Source organism: Buceros rhinoceros, unplaced genomic scaffold (genome assembly GCF_000710305.1).
Source record: "Buceros rhinoceros silvestris isolate BGI_N320 unplaced genomic scaffold, ASM71030v1 scaffold42706, whole genome shotgun sequence".
NCBI lineage: Eukaryota > Metazoa > Chordata > Aves > Bucerotiformes > Bucerotidae > Buceros > Buceros rhinoceros.
This window is the reverse complement of record NW_010417702.1, coordinates 487-20,015: the sequence shown is the minus strand read 5'-3', so window position 1 is coordinate 20,015 and position 19,529 is coordinate 487. Positions and strand designations below refer to the sequence as shown.

Here is a 19,529-nt window from a genome sequence, read left to right as displayed (position 1 = left end):
GGAACGGAGGGTTGTTACAGTTTACTTACAAAGCATCAATATAAACTACATAAACTAAAGTCCAGCAACTTGACTACAGTGAGGAGGGAAACTTCAGAGGGACAACAGCGTTTGCAGCCAAGTACGTCCAGACGCTGTCTCCAGCGGCCGCAGGCAGTGCAGGGCAGAGCCCTTGCTCTGCAGCTCTTTGCTTTATTCAGCTTCCCACACCATCCCTCCCGTGGAGCGGAGCACTGTGCCGGTGTTTAGACCTAGATACTCGCAGCCAACGCAGGCACAGCTCCATCCTCTCCCAGCAGCGCTTGGCAGCTGCGCTGCGAGAGGCTGCGCGATTCCTGCCCTTCACCCACCACCCACCCAGGGCGATCAGACACGGACCCACATCTCAGACCCACAGGAACACTCACGTGCGTGGGCTAAGCTGAGCGCCCAGAGCCTCAGGTAGGAGGCGGTGTTCGAGATGCAGCCCAGGCAGTACTCGATGGTGTGGATGGCCTGGTACACCACGGTGTCGCCAAAGTCGAACTGCAAAGAGAACACAGAGCATGGGGAGAGCTGCAGGGAGCCACGAGGTGGCCGGCGGGGAATGGGCACACCACTACCTGGTGCTATCACCAACGACAGCGCGTTTGAACCGGGACACTGACACTGCCTTCTCCTGGTTTGCCATGTCAGTTTAGCAATAACAAAAAGAATTACTTCTCTTGTCTTGTTTGGTTTTGCAGAACGACAGCTCGCTGCTGCAGCTCCAGTGTGATTGTCCTCACATCCCGGCATGTGACAGTAAGGTGTTTCAAACTGAGCCATGGGCTTTGCCAGGAAAAGACTGTTCAGCAGCAAGATGGTATTTAAATGAATTCACTGGTAAATTGTATGCACTGCTACGAAAAAGGAGACAGTATTTCAAGTGGATACTGCGTCTGTACCTCTGCTACGGGACCAACAAGGGCATGTGCACGCTATGAACTGGCCCTTTTTGAAAGCAAAAATAACGCAGAGAGCCATCTTGAAAAAGTCACATCTGTGTGCCCGTCACTGGCAAAGTCTCTGTGTCTTGGTATTTTCTGAAATAACAAAAGCATAACTTTAAGGGATCTGCCACGCAGGACAGTTTCTGGTGCTGCAGCTTGGGAAAGCATTCCCGGCATTTTGGGTTTAATCCAGGCCTCAGAAACTGCTCAGATTTAAGTGAACACGATGTTTTAAATACATCGAGTGACTCATGCTCTAAGCACGCACAGAAAGCTATTTATATTTATATAAGCTATTTTTAGTCTTGTTTCTCCCCCAGTATACCCAGGGCAATAGAGACGACGTAAACCATTATGTTAAGCCGAACGCTCAAGTCCTTCTCCCCAGAACGTGACCTGTGCGGTTCTCTAACGCAGCCTGGCCAGCGGGCAGGGCCGCCTCCCTGCACGGTGAGCGGACCCTGATGGATATTTAAACAACGGCCATTTACAGCCCCATGCAACGGCTGGAGAGAGCGACCGCTACGCCAGGGAGGAGGGACCCAGCAGGACTGCCTTGGCACCGTGCTCCTTTAATACTCATATTTGTTATGACTGTTTATGCACGAGCAGTTTCTCAGAGCTTCTCTTTTGTGAACAGGCACTGGTTTAGTTCGGCTGCAGAACGGTATGAAACTGGTCTGGCTTTGCTGTATTTGCCGCCTGGCAACAGCCAGTGTCAGCCTTAAAATGGCAGATAGTCGGGGAAAAAATATCTTTAAACAGTTTGTTGCAGCGCAGAGTTACCACAGACACAACGTAAGGCCAATGAGACTTCTTCAAAGTTCAAAAGCAAACACTGTTCAGTTTTAGGCTTCCAGCTTAACAGCGTTCCAGGTCAGCTAAGAAAGATCTGCAGACAGGGGACCAGACAAACAAGCTGCACAGATGAAGCAGTTAAGGTCTGTAATGGGCATGTACATATGGAGAATTAAAAATGGCCTGTGACATGTCAATAGCTCGATCGTTTGGAAAACGAGGTGTTGTGACATCACACATTTAATTTGGTATGTGTTTTACACCAATGGGAAGTGGTCCGGATACACATGAACGTGAAGCTGGCTGTAGTCTTACCACCTCATCCTCTGTAGGCTTGAAAACACAAGTGTACGTTAGTGCAGCGTCTCGATCACAACATTAGTCATGAACACATTCAGAAATTCCCTCCGCAAGGTGACACATAAAGCAGTAACACATCAAATGCACAAGAGAGGCAAGAGACCACTGGGGAATCATGAAGCAGCGTCAGAATACTCCCAAACTATGCGAGACCAACTCCTTTTTCTTCTCCACCAGAGGTAAGGTAAAGCCACAAGTGTTACCCCGACAGTCAAAACGAACACAGAAAAGGGTTTCACTGCTGCAGAGCACAGCCCCTGGAGATGCTGAGCCCGGAGGAGCCGGCACAGACACACTGCCGACAGAGCGTCTGTCAGCTGGGGATTCTTGTGATGGGGACACGTTTCCTTTATATGCAAATTCTACTGCTTGTTGCAGAGCCCTGGGAATGACTGAGAGGGTCTGTACGAGAGCTCCTCACTGAAGACGTTGCTATTTAGCTCTATGCAGGTTGGAAACCAGGAGGTACAGCCAAAGCACTAGCATGTTCTGCTGCCGCGTACACTGCCCGGGGAGCGAGGAGGGACTGGCGCTTACCTCTTCCCCCTCCTCGGAATGGGTGGATAACTGGTCGTGTTGGATGATCTCAGCATCCTCCTCAGTTGGTCCATTGCCCACCCGGATCCCACCGAAGTTCTGCGTCCCCTTAACACGTGCAGAAAAAGAAAGAGCAAAGTGTTGTTTGTGTTTTGCCACAAGAGCTCATGTTTCTTATGACTCCACGTGCAGCAGCAGCTCACGGAAGAAAACAAAACATTAAGGCCCAGGTTAAGCCAGCTGTACGATTCTACTTTCCCGCTTGAATGGGAAAAATGCTGATTCCTGCTAGGGCTGGGAAAAAAAGTCTGTCTGCATGAACGTTTGAGACATTTCTACACGGCAACTGTAAACCCTAGTAAACCCAAAGGCACATCTCTCAGCAGGACCTTTGCTGGCACTGACGAGCAACAGACCAACGCGTTGCCCAGAGCTGCTGGACAAGCACTGAGACAGCACGGCTCTGGTCAGCAGAGAGCCACGCAGAGGCAACCCAGAGCAGAATGGATGGACACACACCCACGCGTGCTCCCCACCACGTCAGGCGCACTGACACCGCACACGGGAAACCAGACTTTCCCTTACTTGGAAATCCTACGCTGTGCAAGCAGTTCCTTTTTTAGACATTTGTTCTGATGTTCAGCATCTGACCCGCAGCCCTAATACTGTGCTCCAAACAGCGGAGAATAATCCACAAACCGAGCGGAAAATTTGAAAGTGGCACATTTGTGCCGTTCCCGGTTAATCTGCAGCAGCTTTCCCCCTCCACAGCGTCCTGCCACCAAGGAAGGACACACAGACCGCGCATCGGGTCGCCTGGCAGTGCCCTGGGGCAGAGTGGTTATGCAGCGTAAACGCACGCTGGGCAGCGAAGGCCTGACATGCACATCGCTACCCCTGGGCTTCTGTTCCGGCACAGCTCTGAGCGTGCACTGCAGGATCTCCACCTCCCTCTGAAGCTCCAGGGACAGAAAGTGCTCATGACCGAGCTGAGGGAATGGCAAATTAAGACTTGTGAGACTCGCCCACCTTTTCCCTCACACTCCACTTGTATCTGTTCTCTGTAAACTACTGACACTGAACACGGCTCCAAAAGCTCCGTCCTTCACCCTACACTCCCACCCACAGCTCAGACAAAGACCTTCCCTCACAGCTTCTTGCACTGGGACACACTTACTGTGCTGGACAGAGTAGGCACAAAAGATCCACTTTCATTGCTGACATTTCTGTGAGGCGCTTTGAAATGTCATGACAGAGACGCTGGCCAACAGCTAAGAAGTGCCTCAAGGTCCCTTTGCCCCAGTGCGCTCAGTGTTCTCCACACGGTTTGTGCGGTTTACGCTTCCCAGTGAGACAGGCGGCATTCGCAGCCAAGCCCAGGTGGAAATATGCAGCGCTCGGGACGGGACCACGCTCTGGGAGCTGCTGCAATCTTACTCTGCCAGAAGGCTTCGGCAGTGAAGGACGGTCTGTAGGTTTAGACACAAGTAAGCAGAAACGGCTGCTGCTGAGAGGCTCGTTTGTGCACAACCATTTCACAGCAGATTCAAGTCAAAGTGTCCACAAGGGCAGAGGAGTCAAAAACGCAGTAATTACTGGTATGAGGTTGTTGGGAGGCCATGGCACAAACATGGTGTTTGGGAACATATAATGCAAACAGAAATGCTTCACTGAGAAGAATCCTAATCTATCTTAAATAAATATGCAAGAAAAGGAAAAAAGGGGAACTTAACCTGGGGGCTGTGGTAGCAAGGTATTCCTGCGCTGCTCTGCAGGTGTGGACGTCAGCAGCACTCCTGCAAAGCAGTGTCTCTGCATTCTGTGCACACAAACTATCCTCCTTCAGCCTGGTAGCTCTTCCAGAATGTATCGGCTTTGCTGAACTTTGCTCTTTCCAAGAGAAAGTGTATTTCACCCTAAAGGTGCAGTTGTCATTCCCTTATGAAATGCAGATACATTCCGTGCTCTCTTCGTAATTAGATGGAAAGCCACCTCCCATCTGCAAATCCATCAGGTGATTTTTAAATCCACTCACTGTTGCAGCCGCTGCTGCCTCTAGTGCCTGCTCGCTCGGGACTGTGCTGACTTGGGCCTCCACGGGCTGCCCTTCCTGATAGTGAATGGAAGAAGAGAAAGGGAGGAGAAGAAACACAAAGAGAAAAGGGAGACGAATGGAGGGGACATGGGAGGATGAAAGATGGTCAGAGAAGGGAGAGGGAGTGTCTTTAACTGAACTGACCTTTGACTCACTTCACATCCTACAAGCTGCCTGTCATACATGCAGGGAGAATTTCCAAGTATCCTCAGTGCACGTGTGCCAGGCTCCTGCGTTTTACATAAAGACACTTTACGGTACAGTCGGACACCTAGAGAGTGCCCCTGAAGACAACCTCTCACATAGAGACTGCGGCAGTCTATTTTTTTCCCCTTTTAGTTGTTATTTTTTACCATCCAAACTGCTTTGACAAAGGTAGCAGATAATCTGCAGCCAATCAAGCCTACACTCTGCTTTCCCTTTGCTGGCCTGGCGACAGCCCAGAAGTGCACCCAGCAACCAGCCAGATGGTGTTCCTGAACCAGCTGACAGAGCCCCAGCCAGACACACTGTCTGTATCAGTACCAACAGAAAGGTTTGATGCTGGATCCTGAGCCGAGAAGCCGGCAGGCAATGACCTGTCTCCAGTAAAGCCCACCTGCCTTTACACCTAGGTCACAGTGCAGTGTGAACCTACATAGCCAAGGTCAAGACAGAGAACAAGGCTTTTCATCCAGAATTACTTTTCACATTGAAAAGACCAGAGGTAGTCACCCACCAAGTGCTTTCTCCATAAATACTGACGGCGAAGGACCAGGGGTTTGGCTACCAGCATCCACGGCACGCACAGCAACGCCACCACCACAAGGAAACACTGGAACCCTTTCTGTAACAGAAACAAGTCTCAGATGGTTTCGAGGCCGTCCGTGCTCAAACACACACGCAGCATAGCAGCGACTGAATTCCTGGGGTGTGCGGACCTCTCTCCCCGGGGAACAGCAAGATGTGCTGTACCGAACGCCCGTCCCATCTGAGCAGACAAATGCTGACACTGGTTTAGATCAGGGGAAAATCCAAGAGGTTCTGCAGGGAATGAGAATTTGGCAGATGTCTGATCGTGCTGGGAGGAAATGGCATCGGTGTCTCAGCTGAGCTTAGAGGCTCCACACCGCAGGAGCGGGACAACCTTCCCAGATCCAAATGCTCTGGAGCCACAGCTGACTTGTGTTCAGAGCGATATGAATTCCTGCAGTAAGGACTGTGCCTGCCTTCCTCAACACTACACAGCGTCAGGCTTTGGAAACGATGCGACATTTCCTCTGTCACAGAGGGAACACGTTTCACGCTTGATTTCACAATTATTGTAAGGTCAGTGAAAGACCCTAACGAAGCGTCTCTGCTCTCATTCCTGCAAGATCACGCACCTGCCCGTTATAAAGCATCTTATTACTGGTGTCACTGTAGGAGAAGAGAAACATGTTGATGAAGTGTATTAAAAGGCTCGGTGCCTCCTTCGACGTGTGAGCGTCGTAGGCTGTCCATTTGTAGAAAATGAGGATAACCAGGTAACCGAACAGTGACGACATGAAAATCATCTCCGGAATAAATCCAAGGTATATGTTCAGTGGCTTCTTAAAATAGCTACAGGGGACAAAAAGGAGAGTTTAATATTACATTTGGTTAGCATGAGGCAAAAAAATTTAATGAGAATGTGAAGAGTGTCTTTGGAACAGAACTGCAGGGGCTCAACACGTCAAACAGAGCTGGGAGGCGAACAGCGTAACCCCTCACATGCCTCATTCCACACAGGCAGACAACAACCACACTGCGGCCTCCCATCAGAGTCAGTCTGACAGGCTCCTGCACCTGCAACTCACACACACGTTACAGCCAAAGTTTCCCCCCACCATGAGAAAAACTGAGCAAAGCACTTACATATGGTTGAGAAGACTCAAGGTGACACCAAAGAGCATGTGGATGATGCCGAGAATCACAGACATTTTCATCTTGAACGAATTGAGGAAGGCCAGCTTATTGCTGGCAATATTCCAGATCTGTGAAAGACAGAGTCAAACGCCACGTACAAGAGAGACAGGTGAGGAGGGGAAAGATGACCGAGAGCTGAACAGCATCAACCATCCAGGGGCTCTGGGCTGTACGAGCAGGTTTTTTTAAAGTTGTGTCTGTCTCACAGATTCTTCTGGGGAAATGAGCCGACAATCTTTCCTGCCACAAACACAGTCTTACAGCGACCCACCCCGCCCCCAGTGCAGGACTCAGTCCTTGGGTGGTTTTAGGGCAGGCGAAAGTTGCAGGAAAAAACTGGGGCTGTATCCTTGACAGAAAAACCACGACTGTCCACTTAAATGAACAATTACACAGAGTTCTGATCTTCTGCACTTCCTCTAACACGGAGCACATGCACGTTTGGTACCGAATGTTCTAGGCAGTGTTAGGAGCAGAGCTGTTGACGTGGGCAGACGCAAAGTGACAGGATCACCTGGAGACCGACTGAAAAGAGAGGAGTAACTCTCCCTCCAAGGTCATCCAGTAACTTTGTAAAGTGACTTGCAAGTTAAGTGGATTTGATTAAACTCTGAAGGTTAAAAGGGTGAAAAAGGAGCCTTTAATGGGCCTGAGAACAAGCCTCCTCCCGAACCTGGTGTCTCGGTAGGAACTGAATTAATGTCATCATTCAGGAGCATTTCCACCATCGACAGGGTTTGCCAAGGGGAGGGCTGGGCTGTGGAAATCTTCCACAGTGAACTGGAGGGACACTTCTATCTGTTGACACAGAGGATGTTCTTTAAGGTCAGCAAAGGCAGGCGGAGCTCTTACCGGGTCGATGCCGAAGGGGTAGGGTCCGCCAAACACCCCTGGAATAGCGGGGTTCAGCTGAAGCAGAGGAGTAGTCTCGAGCAAGGCATCTCTGTTTGGGTGTAAGCAGATTACACAAACGTTAACACCAGCAACGCTGTCCTCATCCTGTAAAAACTAACAACATCCCTCCCTTGACAGAGCAAGGAATAGCTCAGGCAGGGAGAGCCTTCAGGTTCCTGCGTGGTCCTAGAGATTTCCCAAATGAATAATAAACCCATTTCTTGACCTGCTACTCAGTGTCACAAGGAATAAAGATGCAGGGGGCAGAATCTTGCTATGTCTGTGAGGAAGAAGGTGCTAAACTGCATCTTTATAAGTTTTCTGGGGAAAACAAAAAACTGATTTGAAACTTGACATGCATCACATTTATACCCCCGTTCCAATTCCCCTTGAGTCCAAGTCCAGAGTTTGTTTTCCTGAGTTGGGAGGACAATGGGGAAAGTGTCACTGTCACTCTTTACTCACGACCAATTGCCTTTAGTGAACATCGGCCGGACGCTCCAGGATGACCCGAACAAGTTGAGGGACTTGGAGAAGCAGTCGTTGTAGATGAGGCCCGTGTACGTGGAGAACAGTCCCATCAGCAGAATGATGTATCGGCCACTAAAAACCATGTTGAACATCTAACGTAAAAAACCCAGAATGAACAAAGACAGCCCATGAGAACAAGAAAGGTCCCTCACAAAGACAACACAGTAAAACCAGTCTGCTGCAGGACAAACCACGTGGCCGGAAAGCCCAGTCTCCAGTTCCCCGAGGCAGGGATTAGGGGTGCAAGAGGCAGCGCGGCAGAAGGGGCTCTGGATACAGAGGGCAAGCAGGCGGCACGGCCGCCCTCGGAGGATCTGGGCTTAGCTGGAGGGGATAAATGTGCTCCACACGCTGACACAACCCCCCAGCTGGCAGCACTGGTTTGGAACCAGGCAGCGCAGACCCTGTTCGCTGTGCTCCACGCTCTGTCAACCTATCGTAACTCTTGTTCATCTCATCTCAACCGAAGCCCTGAGGATGAGAAACCCACCCAGATTGGCAACAGGAAGAACCTTGGTGGTACAATGTACACACACAGCAACTGGGAGTTCTGCAGTGACTGAACCCCTTCGTAATCCAACCAAGGTTTGGCCGATGGTTTACAACAGCTTATCTACTACCCTTGAGAAACAGCCTCCTGCAAACAACTGGAAGGACTAACGTCCTACAAATATGCCAAAGGAACTCACTGCTATTACAACGTGCTACTCGGTCTGCACTCTGCAGGCTCCCCCGTCTGTCTGTGCGCCACAGTTGAGCATCAGGAGTGACGGTGTTGTCAGCTCAAGGGCGGGAGGATGGGAGTAAACCAAGCTGCAGCTCTTTGACTGAGGCAAAGCTCAGCATGACCCGCCACTTTACCTCATTGTCACTCTTCTGTGACAGAATACGACTTTCCCTCAGCACCATCCAGACAGCAATCAGAGTCATCAGGATCCCGTGGCCAAAATCTCCAAACATCACGGCAAACAGGAATGGGAAGGTAATGATCGTATACGGTGCTGCGGGAGAAAAGACAACGGTCCTGGCGCGCCGCACCAGTCATCCCGGAGCGGCTACAGCCAACTTACACAATTCAGCAGCGTAATTCCCAAGCTCCCCCTCTGCTTCTCAAAGGTGCAAGTACTCTGAGGCACATCTCCTCACAGGACAGGACACCACGGAGAAACACCACGACCCAAAAACTGAGAGAGAAGTCTTGGGCTTCCGCAAGCGTGAATTTACCTGGATTTATTTCTCGGTACGTTCCAATGCCGTACGCATCAACAATGTTTTGAAAGCCAGAAGTAAACTTGTTGGTTTTGTTGTATGTTGGTGGGGTCTGATTGGTTTGCATCCTGTTTAAAATAGACGGGACAGTGGATCCGCTGTGCTCCTGTTTTAAAAAACAAACAACACACAAATCCAAGGATTGGAAAACCCACCTCAGAGCTGAGGACAGAGTACAACTCCACTTTCTGTTAGCATTTCTGTAACTACGGGCTTGCATGTTCATAGGGTGCTTCCACCACGGGAAGCACACTTGAGCAGCTGAGGAAGGCTGCCAGGTTCCCACCGCTCTCCACTTTGTATCGCAGGAGGAGCAGCACTTGTAGTAAGGGTGAGCACTGTCCGATTAGGGCAGACAAGAAAACTCATGCCAGAAATTGTTTTTGCAAAACAGCAAATAGAAGGACTTCAAGACACCCAACCCCATTAGCTGTCTGTCTGAGCTGAGGGCAAGCTGCTAACCTCCTGCAGAGCTCCTTCCAGTGAGCTCCACGGCATTTCCGCACAGCAGGAGGACAGAGCACAGCCTCAATAACTAAACACGCCAAAGGACGCAGACACAGGAAAAGGCCTCATCGCTACAGCACCTTCCTGAACTTAAAGCTTTACATGACGTATCTGCTATAAAGTTTATCTATGAGCCACGACTCCTGTGCGTAAAATAAACTGCCCTGTGCGAGGGCTGATTCAAACAGCCCAGAGGGACTGTTTCCGACTTGCCATTTGGAAAAAAAAAAAAACAATCAGACCGTGTCGCATCTGAGCAGCAGCAGTCACTCACTGTGCCCCTCCTGAGAGCAAACTGGATAGAGTCGAGGTCAGCGACAGGACACCAGACTTCAGCGATCAAGCATTTCTGCGTCACGTCAATGTTGCACAGGTTCAGGGTGTGGTAGATCGCCTTCATCTTGCGCACTTTGATGAACCAGACCCGGATATTTTTAGCAGCTGCCTGCAAAACCCTTTGGCGATGATCCTCCGTTTGGTTCAGCACCTTTCACAGGGAAGAGGGATAAAGACGAGGCAAAATCATTGACCCAAACTCACCGCACGCAGAAGCGCACAGTGAACTTGGGCTGACCAACAGGACAAGGTCACCCACCAGAGGACGGGCGGGCGGGTGAGTCCTCTCCCCACTCCGCGCACAGGACTGCTACTACTCTTCAACGTCCATTAGCTCTGCTGAATGGGTTTAAGGCTTTTTCCAGGGGTACTCTCTGACTCCCTTCCTCCTCCATACCCAAGGGCAGTGGATATTCCAAACAACGAACTGGTCAGAAATCACAGAGATCACTTTTTCCTCCACCCAGGTTAAAAGGGCAGCAAAGAGTTCCACAAGTGGGCGTGCGCTGCCTTAGGAAAACACTCACAGACTACAATGAGCAAGTTCTGTACTGAAGCGAAAAGGAGAAAGTGTTTTCTCCTGAGGATGTTTTCCAGGAACGCATCTAACTCTGGCCAAGTCAGATTTCCACACTGGAAAGTCTTAGACTCAAGGGGAAGCGAGGCCAGGGGGCACATGCAGCTTTGAATCCCACTAGCTAAACTGCTTCTGAGTTCTTGTCTACTCCAAAATCACGGAACAGCTGCACGACAACTCCCGCCTTGAGCCAGCCTCAGTTTCAAACAAACAATCCAAATTCAATTGTTTTTCCTTTTAGTTTCTTAAGCTTTTCTTATTTTTTATCTCAAATCCCTTAATTTTTTCTGCATTCAACATACTCGAAGCAAGCATCAAATACTGCAGGTTGCTTTCTATTAGCACACAGGCTGCGGCACAAGAGATTAGCTGTGAAGCAGAAGCTCTTCGGGACAGCACAGCGCCAAAATACAAAGAGGCAGGAAAAAGAAGAGTGAAGTTAAAGTCAGTGTTGTCATCTCAACGTGGAAATAAGTCCGAATGTTTTCAAAGCTCTGGCAGATGGTTCCACAAGCACGCGTTCAGGGTTGGGAAGCACGGCACCTCCTCACCACACACATTTCTCTCCGCTCCCTGGCCTCCAGTTCCGGTCGGTGCTGTCCTGACCTGTACAGAACTAACTGCTCAGCCCTCCAGAAAGGTCGATCCACCCACCACCCTGAGCTGGCACAGAAAGCGACCGAGCAGACACTCTGCAAACACCTTTCTCGCACTGCTGAGCTGCTGGTCTTGAGCTACCTGGAGCTGAAAAGACTGTCATCTACCAGGGCCCCAAATCCTCGTGGTTTAAGAAGATCCAGAAGGTTTTCCACTGTATTATTAAAGAAAAAAGAAACAAGGGCATTGACCCCAGTTATTTTACCATCTGAAGATCATCAATTCTGGTATTGACACCAGAAGCCATCTCCTTCCGCTCCTGTGGCGTTTCTGGGCACGGGTAGAGGGAGGCGCGGAATCTGGAAGACATGCAAGTCACCTCAGAAAGGAAGATGGAAAGCATCATGGAAACAGATGGCTGAGCCCGAGCACAGAATTGAGCAAGAAGCACCTTTTGCTTTAGGCCAAACAGAAGCAGAATGCTTAAGAAAATGGAAGTGGGAGAAAATCTTCTGTTGCCTGTGCTGTACCTCAACAGCACCCTCACAAAGGTGATCAGCCAGCCCAGCCCAGGGTGCTGCTATCACACCAGTGCAGCTGCTGCTAAAGTGGACCCTGTTGGTCTGTCCTGTGACACCACACCCCACCGACACCCCACTAGGTCTGTCTGAGGGTTCCACACGTGAACTCCCTTGTTTCCAGGCACTCTCTAGCACAGCAATCATCTACTTTGAGCATCACGGGCTTGGGAAGTGGCTAATCTGAGAGTAAAGTCTCTTTCAGCTACTCATGGTACATTTTATTTGCTGTTGGAATACGTTCTCCTAGAGTCCCTGGAGTTGAAGACTACTGGTACTAAGCCACGACAACGTGTTTCAAACATGTGAGCGAGCTGCCCGGCTGTAGGACATCCATACCCTTCACAGATCTTCTTGACTCTGTTCTTCAGCTGGTCGCCTTGGAAGAAGATGATAAACACAGACTTGTGCACATAATCCCCCTGGAACAGAAGAAAGGGCGTGCTGTGATGGCGCAGGGAGTTACAGAAACCGGCACTAGAGCAGATTTCTGAGAGTTCTGCTTTTCCTCCCCCTGGGACCGCATGCGCAGCGCTCCTCTCCGCACAGAGTTGAGCACGTACCCTCACAGCACTGGAGCAGTCACAAGGGAACCTCGGCAGAGAATACCCCCACCACGCTTGTGCTTACACAAGTAAAACGTTCCAATTATCTACTCTGCATGACACACTCCACAGGAGAACCCGGGACCAGCTCCAGAGACGCAGTGAACTCTTTACCAGCACTTACTGCACTCAGCTCACTGAAGAACAAGCAAAAAGCTAAAGAGTGAATGAGAATAAGACGGAGTTTATCAACCCTGACCCTCCAGGAGGCCAAGGGCACGTTCTTTGTTCAGCTGTTGCGGTCGGCAGCTAGGTCCCCTTTCCTGCATTTGTTGACAAGTTATTGTTCCACCTTACTTAGGAAATTTTAATGTAATGTTTCAAGAATGATTGCATTAGGTGTAACCTCAATTTAAGGAAACGTTGCACAATAAGAGCAAGGTCTCTCCTGGTAGACAGATAATTCACCAGCTACCAGCAGCGGGTGGGACAGGAGCGAGTCAGGAGTCAGCCCTGCAGACACGGAGCGTGAACTCCCGGGCCTGTTCCCGTGCAGCCCACCAAGGGCTTTCTTTGTACCGGTCAGAGCAAGAGCTCCCCAAGTTTGGGCACACTGCTCAAGATCTGAGCAAAGGGGACAAAACCAGGCCTGACCACCACAATTACTATTTTAGCTGTAATAAAGCCAACAGTTCTCAGTTGGGTGTTTACCTCAAGGTCCTGTTCAGAGCGCCTGAGCTGCAGCTGTGACACCCGGCTAACCCCCGCAGCAGCTGCCGTCAAGGGGCACTACTGCTCGGTCAGAACGGCACACGGGCGCTGCACTGGCAGTCGGTGCCAGAGAAGCAACTCTGCCCCGAGCAGAGCCCAAATTTTGAGTTGTTTTTTCCCCTTTCAGCAGCATTCACCACCCATCCTGCCATTTTTGTGGGAAAACACTTGTACTAAAGCCTCAGACGCCGCAGGCGGGTACTGTGAGGGGACGCCACTGTGAGGGGACGCCACACAAACAGCCGCTGTGGGGCTCACAGAGGCTGACAGCTCGCGATCCGAGACCCTTTCACACATGCGAGACTGTGCTCCTGCCCACGACAGTTCCTTTTACCGTCACAGGGTCCTCCAGGGGGTTTTCAATTTCTGCTTGTCGCAGGAAGACGTTCCCCCGGCACACCCGCCACAGCATGCGCTCGAAGGTGGGGATCCGCTCACGGTTGATCACGCCAGCCACAAACCTGTGGAGGGACAGCGCAAGCTCCAGCCCTGCCCCCGAGCGAGCAGCCCAGCTCCGGACAGGCTGGCGCCAGAGGCCAGCGGCCAACGGGAAGGGTATAGAACTGCCCGGGCTTTTCCTGGGTATTAAACTAAACAGGGTTTTCAGTGTATTACGTGCCCACAGCAGTTACTTGTTTCCACAAAGCTGTGAGAGCTCAGAATGTCTGGAGAAGGAACCAGAACAGATTTACAAGGAACAAACCGCTACAACTGTTGCGCAGCGAGAAATGCGCGAAGACAAATCTGAATCGGGCAGTTGGTGTACAGAGGGCAAGACAGAGACCAATGGCCAGCGTCAGATCGGCCTCTACCGGCCCGATGTGCCGGTCCGGGAGGTCCCAAACTGTGCTCGAATCATTGGGGATTCCACGGGCCGAACGTGAGCCAGCAAAGAGCGGAGAAAGCACAAGCTGCTGTTACCCGAGTCGTAGCGGGGCACCTCTTCCCATCTCGCTTGGTTCCAGGAGCGAAGACGACTCCTCCAACAGGTCTGGATCCGCCATCTGCTGATGATGCAATTCAGCCTGAATTCACAAATCAATTAATATCTAATGAAACTAGTTAGTGGCATGCAGGGAACGAGGAACCAGGAGATAGCTTGGGGAGACAAAAAAAGGAAAAAAAAAAAAACCAGAACGAACATAAGACAGCAGGAAGAGGAACTAGATGACAGAAAAGACAGCAAAAAAAATCACACAAGGAAGGAGAAAAACAAGAGGAGAAGTGGAATGGCTCAGCAAAGCTTCCACACAAGAAGGGTCTGCAGGCTGCTGCCACAGAACACAGGGCTGTGGGATATATAAGTCTGAAGAAAGGCAGAATTCAAACAATTTATCAAGTTTTAAATACAAGTGATGTTCCCAAGAACCATTTTCAGTGGCACGACACTGTGACACACTTTACTCCCATCCTTCCCTAGATCTCAAATGGAGACAAAGGTAGAAGCCAGTTCCCTTTTGCGCCACTCGTGCATTTTCTGCACGTTAATAAAGATGCAAAAGGTGTTTCCAGGAGGTAGCTGGAAAATCTACACGGATGTAAAGTGACCTGGGAGCCTTGTTCTAGGGAACAGGAGACCTCAGGTACGTCCTCCGCAGACAGGGTAGCTGGCCTTAGGGCTGCAGCCAGGGAGGTGAGACCTGGCACCCTGCGCGTGTCAGACCCCCGTGTCCCCTCTGCTGAGCTCTGGAGCAACACCTCTGTCACTTCAGAGTGACGTGACCATCACTGGGTCGATTCCACGTCACCTCCACATCACCTCAGACACAGTGTCAGCATCAGTGACACACCTGCGGGTGCTGGAGGGTCGTGTTCTTTACTGGCTTTACAAAGTTCTCCCCCCAGGGAGGACACACAACGCTTCCAGCGTACAGCCCTGCTCATGGGTTACCCAGCTCAGGGCAGGCTGATGCTGCTGCTCATTTTTTGACCAGCCAGGTGTTAAAACCAGACACAGTTTTACACTGCCCTTTCTTACAACTAATTTGCAGGCTAAAATTCTTGGGAATACAGCTTGTAAGTGCCAGCAGTTCGAGTCAGGGAGGATGCTCAAATCACATCCTCTTGTGCCCTGTCTTCATGCTCGGTTCAACCCCGCACCCATTAGTTCTACCTCTGCAGCTTATATAGCAAACGGAGGAACGTTACCGTTCCCGAGCACAAAGAGGGGCAAACCTGGCCCTCGGGGGCGAGCAGGAGCCTCCCCTCGGGCTGTCGGGGGAACTCGCTGGAGTTCACCCGAAGGCAGAGTTTGGCCCTGGACACTGAGGTGCATCCACACGCGCGGCCCAGCCTTGCAAAAGCACAGAGCGAGTCTAATGGCTCAGCTGTGGTTTCTTCGTTTGTGCCATAGTCACATCACAATTTTAGTGTAAAACTCTACAAGGTTTTACTTGTGTGTCAACTAGCAGCATTTACCACAAACAAAAGGGTTTTGCAAGGCTGACATCAAGCACAGCTCAGCAGCTCACACACACACTCGCTTCAGCTCCCAGACACGGCAGAAGCGAGGGAGCCCCTCCTTTGCTTTGGAAAGGCAAGAAAAACAATTTCTGACCCTTTCAAACTTAGGGCAACTTGTTGCAGCTTCAAAAATTGAATGAAAATTTTGCTTCATAGAGAACACAACCAAAATAAGAAAGTTTGGTACCTCAAAAAAAAAAAAAACCAAACCAAAAAACAAACAAACAGACCAAATGTACCAGTGACATTTGATATCTGCACTTCAGGATGATGGAAAACAGGAATTCGCAGTTTTAAGAGGCTTGTATTGTATTTGTTAGGAATCAAGATACTCTCCGTGATGTTTGTTGTGAGGGGCACCACTTTTTAGCGTATGAACATAAAAAAAGGACAGCACAGGTGAGAACTTTGTGTCTGCCTCCCTCAAGAGAGCGATTCTCTCCCATGTTCAGTATTACCTCTGACCCCAGGGGCCACGCGTCTGTTAGTCAGGACATGGCATAAACCAAAGGTCCTGCCTAGAGGGGCCACAATCACAGAGTGAAGCAGCTTGGAGTAAAATTGGATCAGACCAGTTTAACTGAACCAGAACTTTGTGTGCTAGGACTAGCTGCACCCCAACCCGCTGTCTCCTTTCCATCTCTCTCGACTGCTTTGGCTTGACGGTCGCACAGGAAGGGAGCAGCACAGCAGCACCCTCCGGCCCCGGCAGCGTAACCAAAGCAGCAGAAATAAAAAGTCGAGGCCATGTGGCAGTGAAAGAGCTACCCGGCTACAGTGCAGGAAACCAGGAATTGAGGAAATTTGCTTTGAACAAGAGTTCCCACAGTGGCAGCGAGCGAAGCACCGCAATCACTGGGAAGTACTTTTACTCCACCAGGTCGTTCAGTGGTGGAAAACCCCAAGCATGTGCAATATCTAGAATGCAGATCTTCCACTACTAAACACCTTAAACTGCTTATTGTTCACCCAGAGCAGCACCTTTGACCTCAAAGCCTGAAAGGTCAGTTTTCCCTCCTCTTGAGGACAGCTCTGGGTCGCTGCACAAGCTCATACAATTCAAGCCCCTTCAGTCCACAGACAGAACAACCACCGATTTTCACAAGAACTAAAAGGGATTAATTTCACCATCTGATTTAGGAACCCAGAGCCCAGACAGAAATGTCAGATGCAAAACAAACAGAGAAAAGCAGATGGAGGAAGAGTTGGAGGAAGGAGAGTCGGGGACTGCATGCCATTAACCATTACTTTTCCAGTCTTCTTTTACGCTCACACTCTAGGCAAAATTTTCAGAGAAATCTCTCCAGCTCTACTGTTCCTCATAAGCAAAGACAAGAAGACTGAGAAAAGGAGCATAATCATCAACATGGTGCGTTGGAACCAGAAATGGCCACTGTGACTGGAACAATCACGTGAAGAACCAGTGAAAAGTGCTGCCCCCCTCCCTCCCCCAGAGCAGAGCCACTGCCAAGGGTAAAGCAATTTGGATAACGAGCCATTTCTGGTGCAACTTATTACTCAGAATAACACAATCTTAGTTACAAGTTGCTGATGTCTTCGAGCGTTGAAGGTGCAGCGCAAAGGCCAGCAGAGAAACAAAGCGCTAGCCCTTTGGGACCAGGATTCGACTGCACAAGGCGCAGAGCCCCGGAGCTGCCGGGATCCCGCACAGCCGCTTGCTCTTCACCGCGTGAACCAGAACAGTTTTATTTCCACACTCATGTGTTACTGAACTGGACACTCAAGCTGCTCAGTTTGCTCTCACACCCAGCAGCTCATCTCACCGGCTGTATTTTGGGTGACTAGCTCAGAGAACTATTCTCAAACAGGAGCAGGAACACCTCCACACTTTCTGTGGCCGGTTCATCCGAGTCTGCCCTGAGCTCCCTTCTGGGGGTGACCTGACATAGACTGGGTAGAAAATTGACTCGGATCTTTAAATTCAGCCCGACCACGCTGGACCTGAACCAAAGCAGCGAGCAGTTCTCGCCAGGGAAGACTCCTGAATAAACCAGCGCACGGCACAGCCATGGCTGTACCCGGCTCTGCTCAGTGCTCGGGCAGAACGGGCGGGTGGAGGCACCTCAGCGCAGCCGAGCACGAGATTGTCAGGTTGACGCTGTTGGTCCAAGAAGACACTCATGAGGGGACATTCAACACTCGAAGACAAGGGTGTTTTGTACTGAAACCAACCCCATGACCAATGAACCGAGCACATGAGCAGCTGTATCTGTCAGACTTGTGCTGGCACGGGAACAATCCTAGTGCCTGAACAGGCAGCACCCCGTGCCAAAACCCAAACCCCAAACCGTCAGATAAACGCCCCAGTTCTGCAGGAGCCTGATCACAGCCTCTGCGAGCAGCAGCAGCTCTTTGATCAAACCCTCGGGTGAGAGGACACAGGACACTTCCTTACTGCTCTGAAACACGTGACAGAGCTGCGGGTTCCCGGCCATGCTGGTGTTTGGCAATATGTGGAAGATTTTAAATAGCCTCTTTGATCCAGAACTGAGGTGTGAGAACTTCAGGGTTTGACCAAAGGCTCGCTTAAATAAATCAATAAACAATCTGTTACTTCGGTGGACTTTGCATTATGAGCCTAATGAGTAACCTCCATGTAACACTTCAGGGGCTGAAGAGAAGTTCAGCTTGATCGCAGCTCCTCTGCGTCAGGCGGGGCGACTGTTCGTCGCAGACCACCACAGGAACTCTCACCCACGGCAGGAGGTGCTTGCCCAATTTTTGGTTTGTTGACGTGCTTTAAAAACTACGAGTATCTTCGTTATTGTACAGAACCTTCAGACAAACCATTGCTTAACTAAACCTCAAACAGCACCGTAAGAGGTGAATCATGGGTAGCTGCATGAAAAACGGAAAATAACTCGAGAAGCTTTCTTAAACAAAGCATAAAAATGACCCTGCTGTCCAAAGCAGCAACTAAAAATACATCTGAGAATAAAAATGGTAATTTGTGCGAGAAGAACCAGCTCCCCAGGTGTTAACCTGCCCCCGGTATTCTGACCTCGTCAAAGAACTGCTGAGTTTTACGCAGAATGAATTTTAATTCTGTCAGCTCCAAGAAGTTTCTCTTCAGAGCTTCCTGGTTCGTGTTGATTTCTTTAAGCTCATTTTCAATTTTCTCAAAGTTTGCCTGCAAGATGCAAAAAGGAGAAGGGAAAGGGAGTTGACGGTGATTCCACCATCAGCGCTGCTCAGCCATCACCAGGGGAAGCAGGCAGGATGCTGCACGTCCCCACACGATTCCCACACAGCTACAGACACGTCCCCCACTGCTGTGGCCCACAGACCCTGACCTGTGACACTCTCCGGGGTCTTCGTACCCAGGGTTTATGCAGCGTCCTTCAAACCATCACCAACCCTCCAAAACCATAACACCAGTTACACCCCGTGAGGGGCCAGCAGTGCTCGACTCCTTTCAAGGGGTGAAATTCCTCTTAAGTGCCTTCACTTCTAACCGTGTTTGGGTAAACAATACTCGAGGATCAAACCCAGCCCTGAGCTGGCAGAGAGGCTGGGGACCAGTCGGGTTAATGCACTTCGGCCTAAACTCAGGGGTATTTACCAACAGAGCTAATCCAACACTCCTTGAGTCTCGCCACACATCGTTACCTCCAGGTCTATCATGTCACGTGGAAAAGGCACCTCCGGGTTTTCACCGGTGTCCATGATAGGAATGTTTGCTTTTTTAATCTCCTTCTCCACAAACCCTGCAGAGACAGCATCGTTCATGTTAACCGACAGACATGTCAACGC

The 19,529-nt window shown here is 50.3% G+C and overlaps 1 protein-coding gene across 1 annotated transcript in view; it reads right to left on the bottom strand.

Annotated features, from left to right (window-relative positions):
* ATP6V0A1 (ATPase, H+ transporting, lysosomal V0 subunit a1) overlaps window positions 1-19,529 on the bottom strand; it is a 20,306-nt gene that overhangs the window by 359 nt on the left and 418 nt on the right. Inside the window, exons 2-17 of the mRNA XM_010138257.1 lie at window positions 19,386-19,483; window positions 18,778-18,906; window positions 14,214-14,317; window positions 13,627-13,753; window positions 12,316-12,398; window positions 11,664-11,757; window positions 10,163-10,375; window positions 9,337-9,487; window positions 8,974-9,113; window positions 8,047-8,204; window positions 7,540-7,630; window positions 6,637-6,755; window positions 6,126-6,342; window positions 5,480-5,587; window positions 2,667-2,774; window positions 408-525 (exon numbers count right to left, since the gene is read on the bottom strand). Of these exons, the coding sequence (XP_010136559.1) occupies window positions 408-525; window positions 2,667-2,774; window positions 5,480-5,587; window positions 6,126-6,342; window positions 6,637-6,755; window positions 7,540-7,630; window positions 8,047-8,204; window positions 8,974-9,113; window positions 9,337-9,487; window positions 10,163-10,375; window positions 11,664-11,757; window positions 12,316-12,398; window positions 13,627-13,753; window positions 14,214-14,317; window positions 18,778-18,906; window positions 19,386-19,483 (2,058 nt within the window). The remainder of the gene's footprint in view (window positions 1-407; window positions 526-2,666; window positions 2,775-5,479; window positions 5,588-6,125; window positions 6,343-6,636; window positions 6,756-7,539; window positions 7,631-8,046; window positions 8,205-8,973; window positions 9,114-9,336; window positions 9,488-10,162; window positions 10,376-11,663; window positions 11,758-12,315; window positions 12,399-13,626; window positions 13,754-14,213; window positions 14,318-18,777; window positions 18,907-19,385; window positions 19,484-19,529) is intronic.